The sequence below is a fragment of the Zalophus californianus genome, chromosome 13 (genome assembly GCF_009762305.2).
Source record: "Zalophus californianus isolate mZalCal1 chromosome 13, mZalCal1.pri.v2, whole genome shotgun sequence".
NCBI lineage: Eukaryota > Metazoa > Chordata > Mammalia > Carnivora > Otariidae > Zalophus > Zalophus californianus.
Window position 1 is genome coordinate 81,216,024 of NC_045607.1, and position 25,595 is coordinate 81,241,618.

At 40.1% G+C, this 25,595-nt stretch overlaps 2 protein-coding genes across 7 annotated transcripts in view; one reads left to right on the plus strand and one right to left on the minus strand.

Moving 5' to 3' along the window:
* The window catches only part of C13H9orf85 (chromosome 13 C9orf85 homolog), a 78,343-nt gene extending 60,303 nt beyond the window's left edge, over window positions 1-18,040 (minus strand). For all 3 annotated transcript variants that reach the window (XM_035723670.1, XM_027615778.2, XM_027615779.2), the window contains exon 1: window positions 17,169-18,040. In XM_035723670.1, the coding sequence (XP_035579563.1) occupies window positions 17,169-17,270 (102 nt within the window). In that variant the 5' untranslated portion in view covers window positions 17,271-18,040. The remainder of the gene's footprint in view (window positions 1-17,168) is intronic.
* A 207-nt stretch (window positions 18,041-18,247) lies between these two features.
* ABHD17B (abhydrolase domain containing 17B, depalmitoylase) overlaps window positions 18,248-25,595 on the plus strand; it is a 48,628-nt gene continuing 41,280 nt past the window's right edge. Inside the window, exons 1-2 of one of the 4 annotated variants that reach the window (XM_027615774.2) lie at window positions 18,318-18,368; window positions 19,406-19,483. The gene's annotated coding sequence lies outside the window, so the exon portion shown is untranslated. Of the gene's footprint in view, window positions 18,369-18,488; window positions 18,597-19,405; window positions 19,484-25,595 lie in introns of those variants that run through there. The other 3 variants (XM_027615776.2, XM_027615775.2, XM_027615777.2) reach the window with 3 other exon arrangements.

Consider the following 25,595-nt stretch of genomic DNA (forward strand, 5'->3'; position numbering starts at 1 on the left):
CCATTTATCCTAAGTAAGTCCTTAAAAGGTATCAGATGAGAAAAAGAAAAAAAAAGCGGGGCACCTGGATGTTTCTGTCTGTTAAGCATCAGACTCGTGATTTTGGCTCAGGTCGTGATCTGGGGATCGTAGGATCAGCCCCACAGAGGGCTCTCGGTGATCAATGTGGAATCTGATTGACCATCTCCGTGCCCCCCACCCCCACTGCTTGTGAGCTCTCTAATAAATAAATAAAATCTTTAAAAAAAAAGGTATCAGATCAAAGTCTAAGGCAATACACAGTCTTAATTTAAAGCAACAGCAAGCAACCCATCTTCCTTCCTTGTACTTGGTAGCACCCATGTATTAAAACCAGAAATGTGCTTCTGGCACAAGCAGGAGCAGGAGAGACTATGCGCAGATATGCACACAGGCCATTGGGTTTCAGCCTTTCCTAAATCGTGTATAACCTGATAATGGAATATTAAGTCACCTAGAGAATAAGATGTTCAAATATCTGCTTCTACAGAGAGGAGCAATCCCACCTTTTTTTTTTAAGATTTTATTTTTTAAATAATTTCTACACCCAACATGGGGCTTGGAGCTCAAGAGTTGCATGCTCTACCAACTGAGCTAGCCAGGTGCCACCAAATCCCACATTTTTTTAAATTAACATATAATGTATTCTTTCAGGGGTACAGGTCCGTGATTCATCACTCTTACACAATTCACAGCGCTCACCATAGCACATAAAATCAGTATCACTATCAAAGTTGTAAACTCTGAGTGCCTATTATTTGTTCATATGATCCAGTACTGAAAATGCGGGACTTGGATCAAAAGATGAATGGATAAAGATGTGGTATATATATACAATGGAATATTATGCAGCCATCAAAAAATGAAATCTTGCTGAGGCGCCTGGGTGGCTCAGTCGGTTGAGTGGTTGCCTTCGGCTCAGGTCATGATCCCAGGGTCCTGGAATCGAGCCCCACATCAGGCTCCCTGCTCAGCAGAGAGCTTGCTTCTCCCTTTCCCTCTGCCTGCCGCTCTGCCTACTTGTGCTCTCTCTCTGTCAAATAAATAAATTTTTAAAAAATCTTCAAAAAAAATGAAATCTTGCCATTTGCAATGACATGGATGGAACTAGAGGGTCTTATGCTAAGCGAAATAAGTCAATCAGAGAGAGACAATTATCATATGATCTAACTGATATGAAGAATTTGAGAAACAAGACAGAGGATCATAGGGAAAGGGAGGGAAAAATGAAACAAGACGAAACCAGAGAGGGAGACAACCAAAAGAGACTCTTAAGATACTTCCCTTACAGCACTTTGTAGATCTTGCCCTATTTTTTTTTTTACAGTAGGAGACAGGAAGTCTGACACCTACAAAATTATAGTCGCTTTATGGGTAACCTCTTTTTTCCCTCTCTCTAGAAGCTAGTAGGAATTTCTTTCTGTCACAGAGTTCAAAAATTTCACCAAGATATGTCTAGAACCCTTCTATCTGAAGGCTTAAGATTTTCTTCAAGTTTGGGAAATCTGTGGGGTTTTTTTCCTTACTTTTTTATCATTTCTTCCTCCTTGGCTTCTAGACTTCCTTTAGAAACATACTGGCTTTCCTACCTCGATCCTCTGTATCTCAAATTTCAGCTCATATTTTTTATCACTTTGGTCTTTCAGACTAGGCTTAGGATGAATCCACTGGCTTGATCACTAAATTACACTTTATTCACTAATCACTAAATCACTCAATTACTCTTTATTCCTGACACAGTGCTATTTAGCCATCCTATTAAGAAGTTTGCATTTCTGAAACCACAGTTGTAGTTTTTTGTTTTTGTTTTTAAAGATTTATTTATTTATTTGAGTGAGCAAGCAAGAGAGTGAGCGAGGTGAGGGGCAGAGGGAGAAGCAGACTCTCTGCTGAGCAGGGAGCCCGACATGGGGCTCAATCCTGGGACTCCAGAATCACAAATTGAGCTGAAGGCAGCCGCTTAACCGACTGAGAACCCAGACGCCCCGACAATTATAATTTTTAAGAAATGTCATAAGCGGGTGCCTGAGTGGCTCAGTCGGTTAAGCATCTGCCTTCAGCTCAGGTCATGATCCCAGGGTCCTGGGATTGAGTCCTGCATTGGGCTCCCTGCTCCGCAAGGAGCCTGCCTCTCTGTCTCATGAATAAATAAATAAAATCTTTAAAAAAAAAAAAGAAAAGAAATGTCATAAGCTTTTCTCTTTCTTAAAGATGCTTAACCATCTGAGCCACCCAGGCACCCCAGCTTTTTTTTTTTTTTAAAGATTTATTTATTTATTTGAGAGAGAGAGACAGCGGGATAGGGAACACAAGCAGGGGGAGTGGGAGAGGGAGAAGCAGGCTTCCTGTGGAGCAGGGAACCCGACGTGGGGCTCGATCCCAGGACTCTGGGATCATGACCTGAGCTGAAGGCAGACCTTAACGACTGAGCCACCCAGGTGCTCCCCCAGCTTCTTTTTTAACAGCAGTCTTTGTTTTATGGATCTTGAAAGTTTTGAATGCTTAAGGATGGATACCAATTATACCTTTTAAAGTTCTCTTCTGTGTCTTATGTTACCTCTGTTAACTAGGCACGGGAAGTAGGGTTTCCAGTCATGTATCACGTGGTTTTGATTTTCCTAAAAAGTTTAGCGCTTCATATACAGAAATGAGGGCATAGATCTGTACTATACAATATGATAGCCACTATCCACATATGGCTATTTCAATTAAATTAAAATTAAATTAAAATTTGGTTCCTTGGGGCGCCTGGGTGGCTCAGATGGTTAAGCGTCTGCCTTCAGCTCGGGTCATGATCCCAGGGTCCTAGGATCGAGCCACACGTCTGGCTCCTGGCTCAGCGGGGAGCCTTCTTCTCCCTCTCCCTCTGCCTCTCCCCCTGCTCATGCTCTCTCTCTGTATCTCTGTGTCACGAATGAATAAATAAAACCTTTTTAAAAATAAAGAAAGTAAAATTTGGTTCCTTATTTGTACTGTCCACATTTCAAATACTCAATAGGTACATGTGGCTAATGGCTACCATATTGGATAGCACTAATATAGCACATTTCCACCATCACAGAAAGTTCTTCCAGACAGTGCTGGTATAGAATCACCAAAATCAGATATAGGATGGGTTACTAAAGCAGAATTGAGGATCACTACTGCTCTGGAAATGAATTCAGCCTGGCTCTGGCTAATAGGATGAAAATTAACAGCTTGATGGCTTTTGCTCTAGTATGCACAAGAAGTATATTACTTCCATGTATAGGGGTTCCTTGTTAAGCTTTGGGGCCAAAAATGATCAGGAATGTTGTTCTGTTTTATCTTTCATGGCCTCTCCCCATTTTAGAGAGCTGTTCTTCTGACTTTATCTGGAGAGCAAACGTTAGAGAAAGTCACCTGATGCAAAGGATTGGTACAGATCTTGTTCATTCCGATACTGGCATTTTTCTAGAGTTTACTAAAAATCCTGACTCCAATCTGTATTGTATTACAGATTAATAAACTGGTTGCATCAGTCTAACCCTATCTACTTTATATTTTAATTTTCCTTAATGTTCTTTTCTGCTTGAAAAGTTTTCTAATACTGTAGTTTTATTGTTTTCTTCCATCATTTCGCTGAAATTTGGGGGAAATGGAAGATAAGCACATGCTTTCAGTCAGTCACTTTGAATTAGAGCCTTAGTAAAATTTGACTGCATTTTCTTACTGGGTAGCAAAAAAGCTTTAATAAAGGTGGTCCAGAGAATCACTAAGATTAGAGTTAATTACCACAGTAAACCAGGGGGAGTTTTTAAATTTAAGTATACTAGGAAACAGCTGACTTTGGAAACATCCTATGGGGGTCAAAGGACTGCCCATGGTTCAGTAAGAGTTTAAATTAAAGCAATAGCATCACATACGTGAAAGTAACCATAATATTCATTTACATGTATTGGTAATAGATGACAAGTTATCCCACAGGACTATTCTAACTCTATTAAAAACTAGATCTAGTGCAGCGCCTGGGTGGCCCAGTCAGGTAAGCAGATGGCTCTTGGTTTCAGCTCAAGTCATGATCTCAGGGTTTTGGGATCGATCAAGCCCTGCATTGGGCTCAGCGCTCAGTGGGGAGTCTGCTTAAGGATTCTCTCTCTTTCTCTACCCTTGCCCCTCCCCCTGCTCACACTCTCTCTCTAAAAAAAAAAAAGAAATCTTAAAAGAAAAAAAAAACTAGACCTAGCATTATGTCCTATAAGCATTCAGGTTTATGGGAAATATGACATCATATTGCTCTAATATCTTGTGATAAAGGTTAATGATGTAATACAGAACATTCACATATACAAGTATATACCCATGATGTCAAATATATTACTCAAAGTGATGACTTCAGTGACATGAGTAATTTCAAAACAAACAAATCAGCCACCTGGTAAGAGAGGGCTGAGCATTTAATAATATATAAATCTTCACAAAACAACAACGCATTTTTTTTTAAGATTTATTTATTTATTTATTTGACAGAGACAGAGAGAGCAGGAACACAAGCAGGGGGAGTGGGAGAGGGAGAAGCAGGCTTCCCGCGGAGCAGGGAGCCTGACGCGGGGCTCGATCCCAGGACCCTGGGATCATGACCTGAGCCGAAGGCAGATGCTTAACGACTGAGCCAGCCAGGCGCCCCAGAACAACAAAGTATTTAAAATAATCACCAGCTTAGTTTAGTATTTCACAGCCATGATGTTCTAAATGGCATACAACACCAAATGACCTTCAAAACCAGACCTGATTAATATAAAGGTACAACAGAATTCTACTGCTGATAGAGCATCGCTGAAAATTATTACACATACATAACTCCATTACCTATAATAAATACATCCTTGTTAAGGAGACAAGACTCTGACAAAGCAAAAACAAATAAAAAAGAAAGTGTGTCGTACAATTTAGTTTCAAAAGAACAATGTGAATAATTAACTTTAGAATGTAAACCCAACTATTCCAACTAGAAATGAACTTGATAAAATATCCAAGAAAATGTCTACCATGAAGTTCTAAAAATGTCATTCAACCTCATGAATAAACAGATAAATTAGAAGAGAATTAGGATTGAGGTGGAAATAATCAGCTCCAAAGCTATGGGAAAGTTCGAATTTACTCCTGATATTCTTAGAAGCCAAAAATCCAACAGAGACCAAGTTAATCATTGTTGGAAAACCAAATCACACCAATTTTTTCAGCCCAAAAAAGTATTACAAGACGTTTTATTGTATAATTAAAGAGTTGAGATTATCCATCAGGATACTTTTCTACACCCACTATCTCTGAAAAGAGAGGATGGTCAGCTGGGTCCTATGGTTCTCCTTTGCTTCCAAAAGCTGTGACTTTAAAGTTGTTTTAAAATATTTCATATGCATCAAGATAATGGTTAAATTTGAGGAGGAGAGTAGTAGTGACTAAGAGAGGCAAGTAGCATTCTCTTGATCTGTGTATTGCTTACGTGACTATGTTCACTTTGTGAAAATTCACTGAACTCTTATTAGAATTTTTGCACTTTCCTGTGTGTTTGTATGTTATACTTTAACAAAAGTTTATTAAGTGAAAATGCTCCATATTAGCCTTTTTCTACTTTTTAAAGTAGATACTAGTGTGAGATTCCTAAATGAAGAATTCATATCCCACTCATCTTTTTGCTGGTGCTTGGTACATAGTAGAGGCTTAATAGACAGGTGAATTGACACAGATGAATAATTAATTGTACTATGTCAGTAAGAATTACTTGATTTCCATTCTTTCAACCCACATCATAGAACTACTTGCTATATGTCCATGAGTAGTTAAAAAAATGCTTTAGTCCCTGTCCTCTGAGAGATAGATGGTATTTGTATACACATGTGTGAGAGAAAGGGAAAGAAGCCAAGATATAAATGCTAATAACTAATATGACACACACCATATGTGTGGTGAGAACAACAAATGCCATAGGGAAGGAGGGAGACATTCCAGTGGGATTAACCAGGAAAGGAATAACTGAAGGAGTAGCATGTGAGCATGATAAACATCTTAGTAAGATGAAGGAATGGACTAGCATTTACAGAATGCTTAACACTGCATGCCAGGTACCATGTGAGCATTTTCACAAACCTTACTCAATCCTTACACTACAGCTAAGCCCACTAAGACCCTGACAGACTGAAAACTTTGTGCAAGATCACACAGCATAGACTGTGACCTAAACTTTTGACTCCAAGATCAAGGTCTTTCTGCTACACCATGCTGCCACTGTCTTGAACAAGAGCTTGATATCTTTGGCCAAAAATCCAAAAGCTCACACATGAAATCTGACAAAAACTGACAAGGAATTTTCTTCCTACCCAATGTATACACTTCAAAATATTTTTATTCTTCAAAGTTACCTAACCAAAGCCAAATCAAAACAGGCCACATTTACTTATAAAAATGATGGTCTAAATTGACAGTACTGAAATTTTAATTCACAGCTTGAGATCAATCCATTCAGCTATCCTTTTTGGTAAAAAGATTTTAGTCAACCACAGGCTTCTAATTAGAGAGCCTATTACCTAAGAGACACTTTCATTCTTATGCTTTTGCTACCACATAATGTAATATGTTCATTTTGGCAATAAGCATAAATACCTATTTATAATCTTGTTTTAGAGCAAGACCTTCACAGGCTCATAGCCTCTTCTTGTCCTTCTCTCTTCATTTTAAGAGGACCTTTACTCATTCATTCAAACACTACCGAGGAGCCTTCAATGTGTCAGGAACTCTTCCCTCAAAAATGAATAAGAGAAGCCTTGCTTTCAAAAGATTATTTAATGTAACAACAATTTTACCTGATCTTAATTGTTTCCAGATTAAACTCCTTCAACTTCTTGACCCACACACAACCTACAAACTCAACAGTACTCTTCTCCCTTTCTGCTTTATTCCATTCTTCTATCTCATTCTATTCAACCTTTTCTTGACCCTTCATCCCCAAGCTGTACCATCTCCTTGAGGATAATACTGTATCAATTATTTCCTTTCCCTCCCTTCCTTTCAGAACTACTATAGTACTCCCCTTGCCACAGCATTTAATACATTGTTATAATTATTTATTTACTTCATTCAACCCACCAGCTACTTACTGAATACTTCCTATGTACCGAACCCTGGTCTACCCCTGGTCTAGGTATTGAGGATATAAAAAATATATATTTTCCCTGGTGAAAATCACATTCCAGGGTGGACTATAAATAAGACAAGTAAACAAATGATATGCCAGAATGTAATGAGGTTATAAAAATTAACATAATTTAACAGTTCATAGTTTTGCTGATAAATTGAAACACAGGAGAAAAAAAAACATACAATGTGAGAAAAGGCCAAAAATCAAGGATGATTCTTATATTTTTGGTGTGAGGAACTGGGTAAATGATGGGGCTGTTTACAGAGTTGGAGAACAGTGGAGAAAAAGCTTTGAGAGAGAAAGATTAAGAGTTCTTTCTCTGTCATGTTAAACTTGAGATGCATTTTTTATATTCAAGAATAGAGGTCAAGTAGGTAGCTAAATATACAACTCTGCAGCTCAGGAGAGAGGTTGGCCTGGAGCTCCAGATGTGGAAGGTATCAGCATAAAGATGGTATTTAACACCATGGACTGAGACGAATGAAGAAATTATTTCAGAATTCAGAGGAGTGGGCGCCTGGGTGGCTCAGTCGTTAAGCGTCTGCCTTCGGCTCAGGTCATGATCCTAGGGTCCTGGGATCGAGTCCCACATCAGGCTCCCTGCTCGGCAGGAGACCTGCTTCTCCCTCTCCCACTCCCCCTGCTTGTGTTCCTGCTCTCGCTGTGTCTCTCTCTGTCAAATAAATAAATAAAATCTTTAAAAAAAAAAAAAAAACAGAATTCAGAGGAGTGTTCAAGAGGCAATGATACTAAGCGACTGAGAAAGATGAGGACAGAGCATTATTAACCCAAGATTTGGCAATACAGACATCACTGACTTGACAAGAGGGGTTCTAGTGGAATGAGTACAAAAACTGTTTGAACAGGGATGGAAGCCATGGGATGTAAAGAAGTTGAGAACCTAGAGCTTTTCCATAGAGAGGAAGAATGAAGTAGGGTGAAGCTAGAAAAGAATATGGGTTCCACCTAAGGAGGGTTGTTTTTTGTTTTCTATTTTTTTTCCTTAAGAAATTGAAATAACCCACTGGAGATGGAAAGACTGATGATGCAGGACAGCCTTTAAGTCCTTAGGTAGACAATAGGGAATAAGCTCCAGGGTGCAAGTGGAGGGCCTAGTCTTTGGGAAGGACAGGCATTTTCATCCACTGTCACAGGAAGGCAAAGTATATTGGTACAGATGCAGGTGGTGTGGTAGATGTGATGGTGGAATAACAGAAAACTGGCTCGAAGCAGGGGTTCCATCAGGCAAGTACCACAGTGGGAAAGAAGGATAAGGCTGCTGAGGTATAGGCAAGAAGAAAAAGGTATATTGGTAGAACATGAATTCCAAGCTAGATAAGGGAGGGGGAAAGGACATGAATGGGGTACAGTAAAAAGCAGAAAGGTTAATGGACAAGAGTAACTAAGGGAGTTTAAAAATATCGGGGCGCCTGGGTGGCCCAGTCGGTTAAGCGTCTGCCTTTGGCTCAGGTCATGATCCCAGGGTCCTGGGATTGAGCCCCACTTTGGGCTCCCTGCTCTGCGGGAAGCCTGCTTCTCCCTCTCCCACTCCCCCTTCTCCCTCTCCCACTCCCCCTGCGAGAGGAGGTGTTCCCCCTCTTGCTGTGTCTCTCTCAGTCAAATAAATAAATAAAGAAAATCTTTTAAATATATATATATGTTTGAGGCATAAGGAAACTAGATAAGTACATGGTGATCCATTTTTCTAAAAAGTCTGTAAGTGGAGCAGTTACCAGCATTGAGAAAGTTTAAGGTTTGACCATAGGAATAGGTTTCTGATGGCAGTGGGGGGAGGTTAAAAGCTGAGAGATCAGATGTTGGATTATCCACGGGGATGTAGCAATCACTAGGTATGATGACAGGATCTGTGGAAGTGAGCCAGGTACTGATGAGGAGGTATAACTAGGAGGCAATGACAGATCCAGAAGGGATAACAGTATGATGGCATGTATTTCAAAAAAGGTAGGAGCTTTGAGCCACAAAAAAAATGGACTGAAGCAGCAAATGGGAAAAAAGAGTTCTAAATGGGAGGTGGGGCTGGGGCTGAAGATGTGAAGTGAACAAACATCATTACTTAAAGACTCCAAGGAAACAGTTTCAAATAGTCAGGCAGGGCAAGAAAGTGAAAGCAATTTTGTTCAACACCATGTCTCAATTTGATTACAATATACTATTGATTCCAGGAGGCCAACTGGAAGGGCTAGGGGAGGGGCACTGAAAGGTTGGAAGACTGTGTCAGGTGAAGATATGCACAAAGCCAAATGAGGATAAATTTCCCAATAATAGCAGCTAACCTGGGAATCTCAGACTCTAAAAGATCAGCCAAAACACCTTTTCTAAGCTTCATGAGAGTAGCTCAGGATCTTTCCCATAAGTTTTCTTTCTGTTTAAATTAGCAACTGAAGAATCCTAATAACTATCTTCATGTAGAGGGCCTTGCACACCTCAAAGAAGTTCAGAAAAAGAATGTTTATTTAATTCGTTCACTACATTTAAGCGCAATTCGGCCTGGAGTGATAAGGAAAATCTCAGAAAGGAATCTCAGGCATGTTAGGTATTCCTTTATCCCCTTCTCATTTCATATCTTCCTTTAACAAAAGTCAACAATGGTGAGAAAAAGAGCAACCACAATTGAGGACAGAGTGAGCTGGCAACGGGGCTGTTCTGAGGACAAGCAGGATTCTCTGCACACCTGCCTGTGACCTCACAAAACACTTGTGCAGGTGTGGAAAGAGTCCGATGGCTTAAAATAACAAGTACCACAACAGCCTCTAACTGTCAGCCCTGAGGTACTTTGTCCAACTGCACACCACTCCCAACCACAGGGTTTCTCTAAACAGAAAAATGACCCACTTCGGAGAGAGTTAATATAAATTATGACTTTCTCTCTCAGATGAACTAATTTACCTGGATGAAGAATTCTGAGAATATTTTTTCTAACAGTGTATATTTAACTTTATGAAGAAACAAGTGTTGACAATATAATGATAAAACTTCATAATCCAATGGTGAGTACTATCCCCTAACACATCAAATCAAGACAAATTAATTTCAGTTGTCACTGTACAGAAAATGAAATGTCTAAAATATACAGCTGATATAGAAAAAAGCCAATTATATTGTTATAGGCCTCATTTTAAGAAACACGCAGAATCACTTCATTGGCTTCAAGAGGAAGCACCATGGGAATGTAGATATATGGAATATCTCTAAGCACAGATGGAATTATTTTTTGTATGAAAGGGAGAGAAAATAAAAGGTAAATAATAAGAAGAATACAACACTTCTAAATACTAAAAATACCACAAAGGAAAAGTAAAGAGTGTCATTAGCACTACAACTTTTACTGAGTATAAGACTTATGCATATCATAATGCCCAGCACACCATAGACTGTCACCTTGTCAACTGAAAAAGCATGCTGAATTTAGTAACAAATCAACTGGGGGCAGGACTGATTTAACATAAATCCATTTAATACACAACATTGGTGAAATCTATCAAAGAACATTTCCCAATTTGGAAAAAGATCAAAGGGAGTCCCACGTGGTCTCTAGAGTCCCAGAGATGGTTAGCTAGAAACTACAGTGGATTCTATATCTACCCCGCTGCAGATTTGTTCAAGACTACCCACTTGTTTTACTCTTCATTGTTGACACCAATTGATCGAGAAATAACATTTATTCCCATGACTAGTGCTTCATCACTCACAAGGAAATTACTCACACCAGGGATTATCTGAACCAATCTGGGACTGTTCCCGAAAGTGTAACAGCTCTGGGCTGGGGGAGACAGAACAAAGATCCCATACCACTTAATTCTAAGCTATCTGGACAAAATGAGCTTTACCAATAGCAGGACACCCTTTTCAACAGCAAGGTGTTATTCATTTTTTACTCATTAATTATTTATTCATATACTGAATTACTATGATTCTTTCCTAGAGTGAAATTAGGAAAAAATGAGACCCAGGCTCAGTAATCTTATGCACAAAATCCACTTTGTAATGCTCATCTGTACTTTTCCAACAGAAAAACAAACTCAAGTGTCATGACTAGTGTTTACAAAGGGAAAATATTAAAATGCAATTATTAGAATTATTTTGCCTTGTGGCTAGCTAAAATGCTCAATATATTAGAAAGTCAATTTGTTTGTTTTCTTTCTGAAAAAGTTAATAAAATTGTTTTCTTTTTTAAAAAGACTGATATAAGTAGTATTTCTATACATTCCCCAAACAAAAATAAAACTTCATGACACTTGAGTGGTTAGTCAGTTTTGCTATAATATCTATTTTTATTCTTTTTTTAAGATTTTATTTGAGAGAGAGAAACAGATAGTGACAGAGATAGAGAGAGAGAGCACAAGTGAGGAGGAGAGGGAGAAGTAGGGTCCCGATGAGCAGGGAGCCAGACGTGGGGCTCAATCCCAAGACCCTGAGCTGAAGGCAGATGCTTAACCGACTGAGCCACCCAGGCACCTCTATAATATCTATTTTTAATTGAGGTAAAATTTACATTGATGTCATGCACAGATTTTTGTTTTAAAGATTTATTTATTTATTTGAGAGAAAGAGAGAGAGAACATGAACTCGAGTCAGGGGAGGAAGAGAGGGAGAGAATCTTTTAAGCAGACTCCACGTTGAGCGCGGAGCCTGACGCAGGGCTCAATCTCACGACACACGAGTTCATGACCTAAGCCAAAACCAAGAGTCGGACACTTAATTGAGCCACCCAGGCACCCCTCAAGCACAGATTTTAATTAACAATTCAATGATTTCTAATAAATGTATTCATTCTTGAGATCTTCACATTTCCATCATTCCAGAAAGTTTTCCTGAGGCCCTTACAGTCTATCCCCCCACCACCAAAGGCAACCACTGCTCTGATTTCTATAGTTGGAAGAAACACCTGGTTCCTTTCCTTCCACACAATGTTTCTGAGATTCATCCACAATGCATACAATGCATGCAAACAATGCATGTATCAGTAGTTCATTTTTTTTCTAATAGCAGAGTAGCATCACATTGTATGATTGACATAATCTGCTAATCTATTGTCCTGTTGATAGAGATTTGGGTGTTTGCGGGGTTTTTTCCAGTGTTGGGCTATTGTGAATAAAGTTGCTTATAAACACAGAATCCTGTTCTGCTGTAAATGTAATCATACCACCTTAAACTTAAGACAGCTTTCTGCCTAACCAGAAGCTGAGGGATCTGACTGTATAAGCATCACAGAAAGGGAGTGAAAGGAGCCCCACCTTTGCCACAGAGCCCTGGCTGAATAGATGGGACCTATTCCAACGAGCCCACATCTGTGATATGTGACACTACAGGCAGTCACACCTTGTGAGGCGAGACTCTTTCTCCGGAACATTTCAAACAGGTAGTGTTTTGGGGCAGTGGCAATAAAGTGCATCTCTGTTCTGACCCTAATGTGGTGTCACACTGCTTCTATTACACACAAAAATGCAGTATTCAAAAACAATGGAAGAAAATAAATAAAACAAGGCAACACACACACACACACACACACACACACACACACACACACACACACACACACACCAGCAACATTGGGGCACCTGGCTGGCTCAGTCAATAGATCATCCAACTCTTGATCTCAGAGTAGTGAGGTGAAGCCCCCCATTGGGTGTAGAGGTTACTTAAGAACAACAACAACAACTGTAACACACATACACAAAAAAGGGGTTTTGATTTACTTGTCTTTTGAGGTCTCCTAGCGCAGACATCACCTAATCAATGGCTAGCCATGTGCTAGTTATGTAACTTGGGCAGACACATCTAAAAAACTTACCACTAAGTCCTCACTTCCCAATATGCAGAATAAGATAATTATAGCATCTATCTTAGGGTCATTTTTTTTAAAGATTTTATTTATTTGAGAAAGAAAGAGAGGGAGCATGCACACGTGAGCAGAAGCAAGGGGCAGAGGGAGAGGGAGAGAGAATCCCAGGCAGACTCTGTACCAAGTGCAGAGCCGACACGAGGTTCAATCCCAAAGCACAGAGATCATGACCTGAACTGAAATCAAGAGTTGGATGCTCAACCAACTGCGCCACCTCGGTGCCCCTTAGGGTCATTTTGAAGATCAAAATTAGATGATGTATATCAAGTATGTAGGGTGGCTAACACACTTAAGAATACAAATACTAGCTACTGCTAACAAAACTTTTATTTCCAAAACGATTTAGAGTATAGCCTCAGATTTTCTTTTTCCATTTGAAGGTGAAGACCAGAGTTTCCCCCAAATGAGTGTTTCTCCCAAAATTAGTTCAAATTCAGTATGCATTACGCAAACCAAAGGGTTCCCTAACTAAGCAAGTTTTGGTTAAATAACTTTTTTTAAATTGCAAAACTTCTCAGTGTTGTATGCCAAAGTACACTACGAACCCTAAAAGCGAGACCCAGAATGTACTATTTCCAAAGTAACTGAACCATGAAACTGACTCCTGCCTTATGGAGAAGATGTGATCCTGGGGCACTTTGGAAAATGCTAATAAAAACAACACTAACTACATATATAAAACAAATAGTATTCTTAAGAAGGATATATGGTCTTCCCATTTCATTTAGTTAAATGCTCTCCATCCTTTAGATCTCAGGGAAGCCGTCTTTAAGCCTCTAAACTTAATCAAGACTTCCTGCTAGGGGTGCATGACCTCAGGGTCCTGGGATCAAGTCCCGAATCCCATCGGGCTCCCAGCTCGGCGGGAAGCCTGCTTCTCCCTCTCCTGCTGCTCCCTCTGCTTGTGCTTTCTTTCTCTTTCTGTCAAATGAATAAATGAAAAATCTTAAAAAAAAAAAAGACTTCCTGCTTGATACCCTCAAGTTTCCTTAGACTCTTCCTTCATCGCCCTTACTGCGATTTCTATTAACATACTTGAAAAATTATTTGATTACTACTTTTATCTTGCCGACCAAACTATATTATGCTCAACCCTATACCTCTAGAATCTAGCACAATGTCTGGCGCCAGATAATAGATGTGGAACAAATATGTGAATCCAAGAATTTCACAGCAGCTTTACCATAGCAAAAAACTGAAAACAATCCAAGCATTTACTAACAGGAAATTAAGGTATTCTACATTTATACTATATTAGACAACCATTAAAAAGAATGAGCCTAATCTCTGTATTCTGACATACCCACTTTAATCAAATAAGAAAAAAATGTACTTTATTACATATATACTATATTTTGCATAGACACCTAAAAACATACACAAATTGTTAACAAAAATTATTAACAGTGACTACATTTGAAGAGGAATAGGACTGGGAAATGGTACTTTCACTTTATACATTTCTCTATTTTCAATATTCTCCAATAAGTATACAATTCTTTTTAATTAATTGCTTTGAGCAACTGCAAGTCTTTATAAATTACCATATGCTTTAGGCTCAGTTCATATTTGTATGACTATTTCTCAAAGATATTTTTGTAATGATCCCTATAGCAATCTTGAGAAGTAAACAGGACAAGAGATAGCAGTAACTCTGTATTATAAACTAAAAAAGCTAGAGGTAAACTGCCTAACATAACAAAGCAAAATAAACAACAGAACTGAGGCTAAAATGTGGATCTTTTTCTTAGGCCAATGTTCTTTTAATTACACATCACTGCCTTTCCAGAAAGGGACACAAGGCAGCCTTAAAACAAACAACATTTTAGAACTAAACGACTAGAAGAGATTTAAACCTATTCCATCACTAACAAGTCATGAGAGGACACTGCAGGCCAATGGCCATGGAGGCCTCTTTTTAAATAACCCCAGTGAAAAGGAGGTTTCAAAATCCTAGTGCCTGCTTCTATTAGACAACTCCCTTACATTCAACTGAAATCTCTCTGTAACTTTAACCTTTTGGTTCAAGTTTAGCCATTTGTAAGGCTACAGAATAAGCTTCTCTCTTCTTCTGGAGTATATACAAACATATGAAGACAGCTATTACCCGTGTCCTTTTGAGAATGGGTGCTTTACTTAGACAAACTTCCCAATAGAACATATATCATTATCCAACTGGTTGGCAGAAAAGGGCAACTATCATGCAGGACTCCCACATACTCATGAGGTACAAATAGGCAACTGTCACTAGTCTTTTTTTTTTTTTTAAGATTTTATTTATTTATTTGAGAGAGAAAGAATGAGAGACAGAGACCATGAGAGGGAGGAGGATCAGAGGGAGAAGCAGACTCCCTGCCGAGCAGGGAACCCAATGCAGGACCCGATGCAGGACCCGATCCCGGGACTCCAGGATCATGACCTGAGCCAAAGGCAGTCGCTTAACCAACTGAGCCACCCAGGCGTCCTGTCACTACAGTCTTTTAAGGAGAGTTAGAGAACCATGCACTCTCATCACTCCTTTGTTGGATGGCACTGAATCAAACAGCTTTCTGGTATAAAGCATAGGAATGAAGATGGGGTCAGACAAAATCTTGGCTTTAGATAGCTGCACATAGCTAGTTCAAGAATTTGCTATGAACAGAGCCAATTATTACTCCTCCATTAGAAAGATGATCAACCTGATCTTCCCTCAGTAAAATATTTCTTGCTGTTTTGGTCAGATTCTCCAATAACAAAACACCTGCTCATTCTACCAATGGACAAATGAGACTACCTCAGGATTTAAAAGATGCAAAGGAACTGATGATAAAAGTTATAAAATGAAACTCTGTGAATGAATTTGAGATTCATGAAAAGATTTAAGAGGGTAATGACATGGTTGTTAGAGAACACCAAGAAAGTGAACAATGAAAAGTACAAGAAGTACAAGTTCAAGAAGTGAGGAAGCTACATTGTAGCTAAACATTTATTAAAACTGCTTTTTACCACCTGATGAAAACCAATCAGAATTAAATGCTTGTGCAAAAGCTCAGAGCTCAGAGGACAAGACAGACATCTATTTGGAATAGCACAGCTTTTTATCCTGGTTTACCTATTAATGAGCACAAACGTGGGAAAGTCTTCCCAAATGCTGCTGCAGGTTTTCTTTCTGAATGTGAGCCGAAATAAGGGAAAGGAGAGGTCCTCTGAGCACCCAGTTGAAAATATCCCTCCTTAACCTTCCTCACTGAGCTATCTTGCACTTCATTCCAGTTTATCGTAATTTGTAATTATGTATCTTTGTGCTTGCTTGTTATCCAATGGCCCAGAAGAATTTAAGCTCTACTCTTTTTAACACTGCAAACACAGGAACATAGGGTTTTGTACATGGAGGGTGCTCATTAAATATCGGGAAGGTAAGTGAAGACAGAGGGGAAAAAAAGGAGATCACAGATTACCATAAACCGTTCACTTTGCTCTTATTCAATGTTGAGAAATTAATCACCTAATGGACAATTATGATCTAGACCAAAGAATACGTCATTTAGTTTAGCCTAACAAAAGTCTGAATTTTCTTCCAGGTCACAGAAACCCTCCTAAAGAAGTAAATGACTTATAACCAACAAAACAAGAATTTTTACATTAGCCAAATAATTTGATCCTCAAAACAATCTTCCAAAAGAGACAGTTATGTTGGTGAGGACACTGGGGCTAAGAGCTCTTAATCCTTCACATCCTCCCTACAAACCTATGGGCTTGTAGTTCCCACAGAGAAATAGTGGCTGCATAACCTTGGTGCAAACTTTGAGAGACACTCGTGCCATAATCCTCATTTCCTACTGCAAATATGTGATCCAGATGGGAATCGTTCAACAGCTCAGTTCTCCATTTGCATTTTAGGTTTTGACGAGAGTCCCGTTCACTCTGTGTAATTGGTTAAATGTTGACCGCCAAATATATCTATGAGGAGATAACACGTCCAGGTCAAAGAAAGGGCGTGGGAACATCATTTTAAGAAAAGGCTGCATTGCAGCCAAAACTAACTCTGGGCTGCGGTCCACAATCGGTCTCTCCCAACTCCTCGCATTTCCTTTCTCCCCTTCACTGAACCATTCCTTCCTAGAGTTAGATTCGGTGCAACAGGCAGGTTCCTACCTTGGTCTGAACACTCTTATCAAACTTGTCATTTTTGAAGCTAAACGTATTCTGGTGCCTCTGAGGCCTGGAACGAGCCACGTTCCCTTTCTGGGAGCTCATCGTGGAAACCACAATCACCTCGCGCTGGTACAAGGAAGACGCGGGGAAGACCAACACGCCAGCAACTACCCCACGGAGTCCACGCTTCTGTCACTGACCCGGAAGGAACTTATCCAGCCTTTCCGCCCCCGCCCCCGTCAGCCCACGTGACCCATCGAGGAGGTCAAAGGACTCCCTCTGGCCCGTGAAAACCCTCAAGGTTCTTCCACGCGGCCCAGTCTCGACCCATCCCCCTCCGCGCAACCTCTCTCTCAGTCCCGGCGTCTAAATCCCGCTTCCTTCGAAACGAGAATTCCCCCATTGGTCCGAACGTGGCAGTCCATCAAGGCGGAGAGGCGGGGAACCTTTGCTTTGATTGGTTCTTCTTTTCCGCAATCCCCGCCTCCTGCCGACTCAGCTCAGCCTCTCCAGGCGCCCGACTCCGCTGGGCGGCTTGTGATTGGTTGAAGTCCGGCTAAGTTGCGCTGCGTCCCTCCCCCGGCCCGCTCGCTGGCTGGAGCCCGGGTCAGCTTGGCATCTTCCTCCAGTCAGTGACCAACTCCTGCCTTAGCGAGGATTTTGCTCGCCCCCTCGGTTTCCTTCCAGCTTTCCTCCCGCCACCAGAGCTAGTCCCGCGGTGGCAGGCTGAGGAGGAGCAAAGAAAGGAAGGTTAAAGAGAAGAAAGACCTGGCTGGGTCTGGGTGGTGTCTGCAGTGCCAGAAAGGGAGGTGGCGGCGGCGGCGGCTGTGACCACGGCCGCGCGGGACGTGAGGCCCGAGAGCAGCCGACGGCGGCGGCCGCTCCAGAGCCTCGCGCCGGGGCCGTTAGTCAGCAGAACGCGAGCCCGTGTGGAGGACCAGGGCCGGCGCGAAGCGGGATTCGAGAGCGCGAGCCGGCCCCCCCGGGCGCCGCCGTCCTTCCTCGTCCCGGCGCCGGGGGCTGCAGCCCTCGTCCCCCCTCCTCGGCCGCGCCCGCCCGCAGGCCGGCAGAGTCCGGCGGCGGCGGCGGCGGCAGCAGCAACAGCAACGTGGGTCGCACTTTGTGGAGGACAGCGCGTCGGCAGAGGCTCTCTCCCGGCCCTTTCTTCCCGACACCTTGGCCGCGGCCCGTGAGGTGCAGGTGCGTGGGGCCGCGGCGGGCCGGGCGCTGCGGCCGGGCTCGGGGAGGGGGCGCTAGGCCCGGAGCCGCAGCGCGGGAGGGACGAACCCGGGCCGGGAAGGGGGAGGGGAACGGGAGGCGTCTTTGTTGTTGGCGACCGGGATCCCTCTCGGCGGCGGCGAAAGGCGGGGAAGCCGCTTCGGATCGGGTCTGGTTTTGGCTTCTCTGGTGGTTCCGTGAAGGGGAGAGGTAGGAGAGTCCCTGCGAGCAAGGGTTACGGGAGTCTGGGGGCGGGAGAGCGATGGAAAGCCGGACTGAGAAAGGTCTTAGGTCCTCCTGGCGCAGAAGGGTCTCGTTTCACTTGTTTTGCTTTTCTCCCCGTGGACAGAAAGATGGGGTCAGCTTCATTCTCGTCCCTAGCTCCCTGTGAGGTTGGCGATGCCCGAGAGCTTTCTCCTGAATGTCCTCGCGTGTGCCAGCCTCGACCTGAGATCGAGTCGGCCCCGTTCTCGATGATTGGTGTTCCCGGAGGGCCGTCTTAGGGTTCTTTTTCTCTGGGTGGCTCGACTTGAATCTTAACCTGTTTCCGAACCCTAGATTGGGCTCCTCGGTAACTGCTTTTGAGTTGGAAAATGAGAGGTTTTGTTTGGAATTTTTTCTTAACCCTGAAACGAAAGTTCTGGCGAGTTTGAGTGTATCGTTGTGAAGCCCCCCCCCCCCCGCCCCCCGCCAAAGAAAAGTGAGTTCAACCCCGGCTTTTTGCTAAAAAAAAAAAAAAAAAAAGTTAAAACGGCTTTGATCCTTGGGGAGATTTCTGCCAATGCCAGAGACAGTTTTTGGTTTGTTCTTTTTTTTTTTTTCTTAAACGATGCTTTGGTAGAAGTGTACGTGAGGTGGGCTTGATAAGCAAAAAGATGAATAACGGAATACAGAGAGGGTGACCTTTAAATTTTGGCTGTTTATGGAAAGGTGTTTTCTGCTTAATATATTTCGTAATATATATGCATATAATACCTCATCCGCAAGATGATTCATTGATTTTTTTTTTTTTTTTTAAGGCTCCAATACATAAAAAGAATTTTGGAGATCTTGTGTCAGCATTTGGAACTGCCTAATGAGCCTGAGTAAAAAGTCAGGTACATGTTGTAATAGCGTGTATCTGTTTACATTAACAGGAAAACTTACAATAAAATGAACTTTTCTCCATAGCTTGTCTCTTCATACTTTGATGGCATAAACTCATTTGTGTAACATATCTAGTATCTGATCGTAACCAAGATTTTAATAATCATAATTACCAGTGTTCTTACCAGGGACTGCCAAACTTTTGTTGGTTAATTTTCGTTAGAGTAGAGGTGGTGGCTTAAAGAACAGGGGAGATAGCCATGTTTCAACTTAATAAAAGAAATAAAATGCCTGTTGGGCAGTAATTGCTGTATTATTTGAGGTCCGTGAGCAAATGGAATAGCACCCTCACCCATATTTTGACCTTCCTTTTCTCCTGCTCTGGTATTAATAAGGTTAATTGGGAAGGATAGGATTAGATTTTTAGCAGGCTAGTCAGTTTTAATTTTGTCCCATGCTGTGCAGGACTGTAGTTGGTAAGTGGCTTGTTTCCTTGAGTATCTTTGCCCATTTTGAAATATGTATGAAATGATATCTGACAAAGAATTTGTTTCCTGTCGCAAAATTATCAAAACATCATGGCAAAATAAAGTCTTTGATAACTTAATGAGCACAGAAGAACTAGGCAATTAGTGTCCGAGTTCTGTCGCTGAATTGGTCTACAAACTCAAGCAATCTGAGTCCGTTTCTCCATCTGTAATATAGGGCCCATAAAATGTGTTACCTACACATTTTATAGAAAGGGCAGTGAGAACCAGCAGTTACTTTATGTGACATTGATTTAGTTTATTAATAAGAGTACTTTTGGATGCAAATCTCTCATTTTGGTATTATGAATTTCAATTCCTTGAAGAATTAGCCTTAAGGAAATGCAGTTATAATAGGGAGAATGCCTGTCCTATGTGCCGTCATCTAAGAATTGATAACTCAAAATTCCCTCCCATGTTAAGATTGGTGTAAATATCCTTAGAATCAGTGATGGTGAGAAAATAGTGACGAATTGGCTTGGTTGGTTTATTTAGTGGTAGATTTTATTTCTAGTATATCCACGGTTTTGTTCTTAATTCTCAAAACTTACTTCTCCCTTTCCTACCCTGTTAAAAAATTCTCATATATGTATTGCTCTATATTATGCCTCTCAACCCTAGCCTTGTGAGTTGGGGAGGAAAAGTGATGGTTTATGACATTTTTAGAGATAAAGCCCAGAGAAGTTAATTCTTTGAATTGCCTAAAGCTACATAATTTGTAAGAAGTAGAACCTGGGTTTTCTGACTTCTAGTCCTGAATCCTTTGCTTTGGAGCAGTGTTTTCCAAACAGTTGTTTGGACCCAATAGTTTTTCTAATTCAGATGAAATGAGAATACAGCAATATAAGTATTGGCAACATACAATATAATGAATATTCATGCACCCATTACTCAATTGAAGAAATAAAACTACAAAACAAAATGAAGCTTCCTTTGTACTTCGAAAACTCTTAAATCCTATTTCCTCTTTCCCCTACTCCCAGCCACTAACCAAAAAAATAGACTGCATCCTTCCTATCCATGTGTTTATACATAACTACATGCCTTTATGTCTTTGAACATTATATAGTTTTTCTTTGATTATTTTAAGACTATTTAAATATGTTTGTATCTGTAGCCTGCTTTCTAAAGTCTATTTGCCAAGATTTATCTATGTTTATTCAGGTAATTCTAGTTTATTTTTACTCTGATAATGGTATGTGTTCCATTATGTGACTATCAGATTTCTGTTGATCATTTTGGTTTTTTCCAATTGCTTATTAAGCACTGTGGGGAATATTCTTGTATATGTTTACTTAGGTACATGTGCAAGACTTCCTCTAGGGCAGTGGTTCTTGAGCCTATATCCCATTTTTTATAGAAATATTTTATAACTTTTCCAATTCTGCCCTAAAATGAAATTCGAAATAATCAGCTCATTTGAAACTTAATGAACTTACAAACTTATAATAAAATTAAAACTTAAATTTACATTGTATTTTAAAGTAATGCTCCTACTAAAATATAAGAACTAAGAGTAATGTATTTCACTGTGTAGATGCTCAGACCAAACCACACTCTAATCTTGCTACCAAGTGTGATAGTAGACTAGTAAAATCAGAATTCAGGGAGCTTGTTAGAAATCAGAACCTCAGGACCTGCCCTACTGACTCATGCTGAATTTTAAGAAGACTCCCAGGTGAATTGTGTGCACATTAAAATCCAGGAAGCACTGCTGGAAGAAACAGAAGTCAAATACTTTGCACCAGTGTTTAGTATCATCATGAATAGGGTAAGCTACTGATGCAAATTATTATTTAAGATTTTATTTATTCATATGAGAGAGTGCAAGAGTGCGCGCGCACAAGTTGGGGGGAGTTGTGCAGATGGAGAGGGAGAAGCCGACTTCTTGCTGAGCAGGCTAGATCCCAGGACCCCGAGATCATGACCTAAGCCAAAGGCAGACGCTTACCGGACTAAGCCCTCAGGCGCCCCTACTGATGCAAATTAAAACAGATGTGTTGAATTGGCTGTTCAAATACCGATGGTGGCACTGTTGTTGATGAATGAGTTTCTGAAATAAAGAACTATTTTCAGTAAAGTTTGGACCAAAAAAAAAAAAAAATGCAGTCTTCTCTCTTACACAGTGGTTGCGTTCTTTAAAATCTTCTTCTATATTAAAGCAATACAGGGTGCCTAGGTGGCTCAGTCGGTTAAGCGTCTGCCTTCAGCTCTGGTGGGGATTGAGTCCCTCATCCTGCTCCCTGCTCAGCAGGGAGTCTGCTTCTCCCTCTCCCTCTGCCTCTCCCCCTGCTTGTGCTCTGTGTCTCTCTCAAATGAATAAAAACGAAATCTTAAAAAAAAAAAAAAGCAATACAAATATACTTTGTGTTAAGTCCTGTTTATAAATATCTGACCTTATTTACTCTCACGTGTTTCAGTAATGGTTGAGGGGATCTATTTTCACACCTTTCAAATACTTTATTAGACTTCTTAAGGTTTGCCATGTTGAGGAGTATGTGAAGTGTGGTACCTCATTGGAATTTTCATTTGCATGTCCCCAGTTAGTCTTATAATTGAGAACACTTTCATTTATATTTCTGGGCATTCATGTTCCTTTTCTGTGAATTGCTTATTTGTTGTTGGGTTTTTTTAATGGGATTGTTTATCTTACTGATTTCTAAATGCTTTTTATGTATTCTGGATAACAAGGCTTGGTAGCCTTTACAAATACCTTCTAGTCTTTAGCATGGCTTTTCACTTTAAATATGGTGTTTTTTTATGACTTAAAGTTCTTAGTTTTAAAGTCAAATATATTTTTTCTTTCTTTCTTTCTTTCTTTTTAAGATTTAAGTAATCTCTACACCCAGGTGGGGCTTGAACTCATAACCCCAAGACCAAGAGTCGCATGCTCTACTGACTGAGCTAGCTAGGTGCTCCTAGTCTGTATTTTATGATTGTGCTTTTTCTCTTTAAAGGAAGTCTTTTCTATCCTGAAGTTGTAAAGATTCTGATACAGCTTTTTAAAGTATTGCTTTTTTATATTTAGATCTTAAATATAACGAGGTATATGTGAATCTAAATTTATTCAATAAAATCACTACCCTTCATAGTGAAATTGTTTTTTTGTTGATGTGTTCTGATGGAATTAGTGATAGTAGATTGTATTTAGTTTTTAATATTCCTTTATGGCAAAATTAAAATTTGGCAACTCTGTCACTCCATCTTTTTAAAATATAACTGATTTTTGAAATTCCTAAGTTTTGGGAACCACTGCTTTAGGGTACTTTAATTCCCATTATGGCATTCTGTGCCATAAATTCAGCCTCTAAAGCATCACAGAAAGTGAGCAGGCACTCTTTTAAGTATTGATCTTTTTGTCATTTGCATTCTTCACATTTCAGTTTAACATGTGTCTTCATCGCTTTTTGTTCTGGCTAGAATTTTTTAATGGTTATTACCCTAATTTTTAAACAGAATTTTAGACTAAATTCAGATATTACTTTGATGTTAATTTGTCTCAGAAATAGATTGTTTTGTTTTCCCTAGAATTAAAAGGGAGAATGGTTACGCAAGTTCTTTACACATACAGTTAAAGGTGAAAAGTGGTAAGGGAAAATTGGGTCAATGTTGACTGGGTGTCAGTTACTATTTTAGATTTTTGGGGGGTACATCTGTAAACAAGCAAAGATCCTTAGCTTCCTAGAGCTTGCCACCTAGCAGAGGACCACAAACAATATGCAAAATTTTAAAAATATCTAATATTTAGAAAGTGATCAATACTTCTAAAGAAAAAGTGGTGACAGGCAGGAGGGAATCAAAGGAGGAAGTTCGACCTATCAGATAGTGTGGTTAAGGTAAACGTCACTGAGAAGGGGAGAACGAGCATCAAATATCTAGCCATGCAGATATTAGCAAAATCTTGAAAGAGTTGACATAGTCTTTAAGTTAAACGTGTATCCTTTGCTCTCATTTAATAAGTTGTGTGAACTTGGACAAATTAACTGAGTTAAACCTGAAGCCTTGATTTCCCCAAGTATTAAAGGATGGTAACCTGAGAAAAGTATTATTAAGATTAAAGGAGATAACAAGTGAAAACACCTCCTACCCCCACCTAGTTCTCATGTGGCACTCTGTATTTTCATAGCGTTTATCACAGTGTAATTATCTGTGTCACCAGTTGATAAGTTTTATCCGACCTCTTCTGAAATACTAAGGAAAAGAACCAGTCAGTGTTATAGTTTATTAACAGATTCATTTGTAAACTATCTTTAACCCCTTTTTTATGTGAAAATCCTCAGATTTGTTGAGAAAGTGTTTTGTATTTAAGGTGTCTTTGTGCTAGAGCTTCAAAATATATTACAGGCATTACCTCATTGATGACCACACACCATCTTTCTGATGGAGGCAGTGGATATGTATCATCTTGCACTTGGAATGAATTGAAGCTGCTAAATGGTATGAAGTGACACAGAAAGTCAAGGAGAATTTGGATGAAATCTGATTACATTTGGTTATATTTTTCCCTGTGCTCCTTTTTTTCCCTTTCTGCAATACTGCTAAAATTTACTTTCTAAAGTATAAAAGCAAAGACATGTAGCTTATGTTGTATTGTTAGATTGTGTGGCCTTTCAGAAATCATTATGACACAAATAATATTTTAGTTATGACTTTATTTTCCATTTTCCCCCATGAAGCTTCTCATAGTATCTAAGGAGGTAGTATTAGAATTGGCAATAGTGTTAAAGGTTTTCACTTTTAAAAATACATACTGCTGAAGAAATTCAAACATTATGGTTGTCTTGGATTATTAAACATTTATTTTTAAGATGTAGTCACATTAAAAGAATAGGGTTAAGAAAATAAGCATATGCTTAGTGTAGGTCAGGATAAAGAAAAAAGAGGGTTTAAATAACCTCATTAACTTGGTTTAAGCAAATCTGCGTTATAACCTCAACAAACCCAAAGTAGAGCAAGAGTGCCTCCAGGAACAAAAATAGAAGACATTATCATTTTATCAATTGCAGTAAACTTGTTTGGCTTCTGAATTTAGATTGTTCTTAAATGTGTTTTTAAAGTTAAAATCAATTGAGGGGCGGCCCCTGGGTGGCTCAGTCGGTTAAGCAGCTGCCTTCGGCTCAGGTCATGGTCCCAGGGTCCTGGGATAGAGTCCCGCATCGGGCTCCCTGCCCAGCGGGGAGCCTGCTTCTCCCTCTCCTCCCAGCTTGTACTCTCTGTCCCTATCTCTCCCTCAGATAAATAAAATCTTTAAAAAAATAAATAAAAATCAGTTGAAATAATCCCTCTAATAAACTTTTCCCAAACATGCCATCTACCAACTCTGACCTAGATATTTTAATTTTTTACTTTCTAGCTTAGCCAATCCCAACCCCAAAAGTAAAAATTATTCTTTTTTTTTTTTTTTTAAAGATTTTATTTATTTGACAGAGAGAGATATAGAGCAGGAACACAAGCAGGGGGGAGTGGGAGAGGGAGAAGAAGGCTTCCCGCTGAGCAGGGAGCCCGATGCAGGGTTCAGTCCCAGGACCCTGGGATCATGACCTGAGCCGAAGTCAGGCTCTTAACAACTGAGCCACCCAGGTGCCCCAGTAAAAAT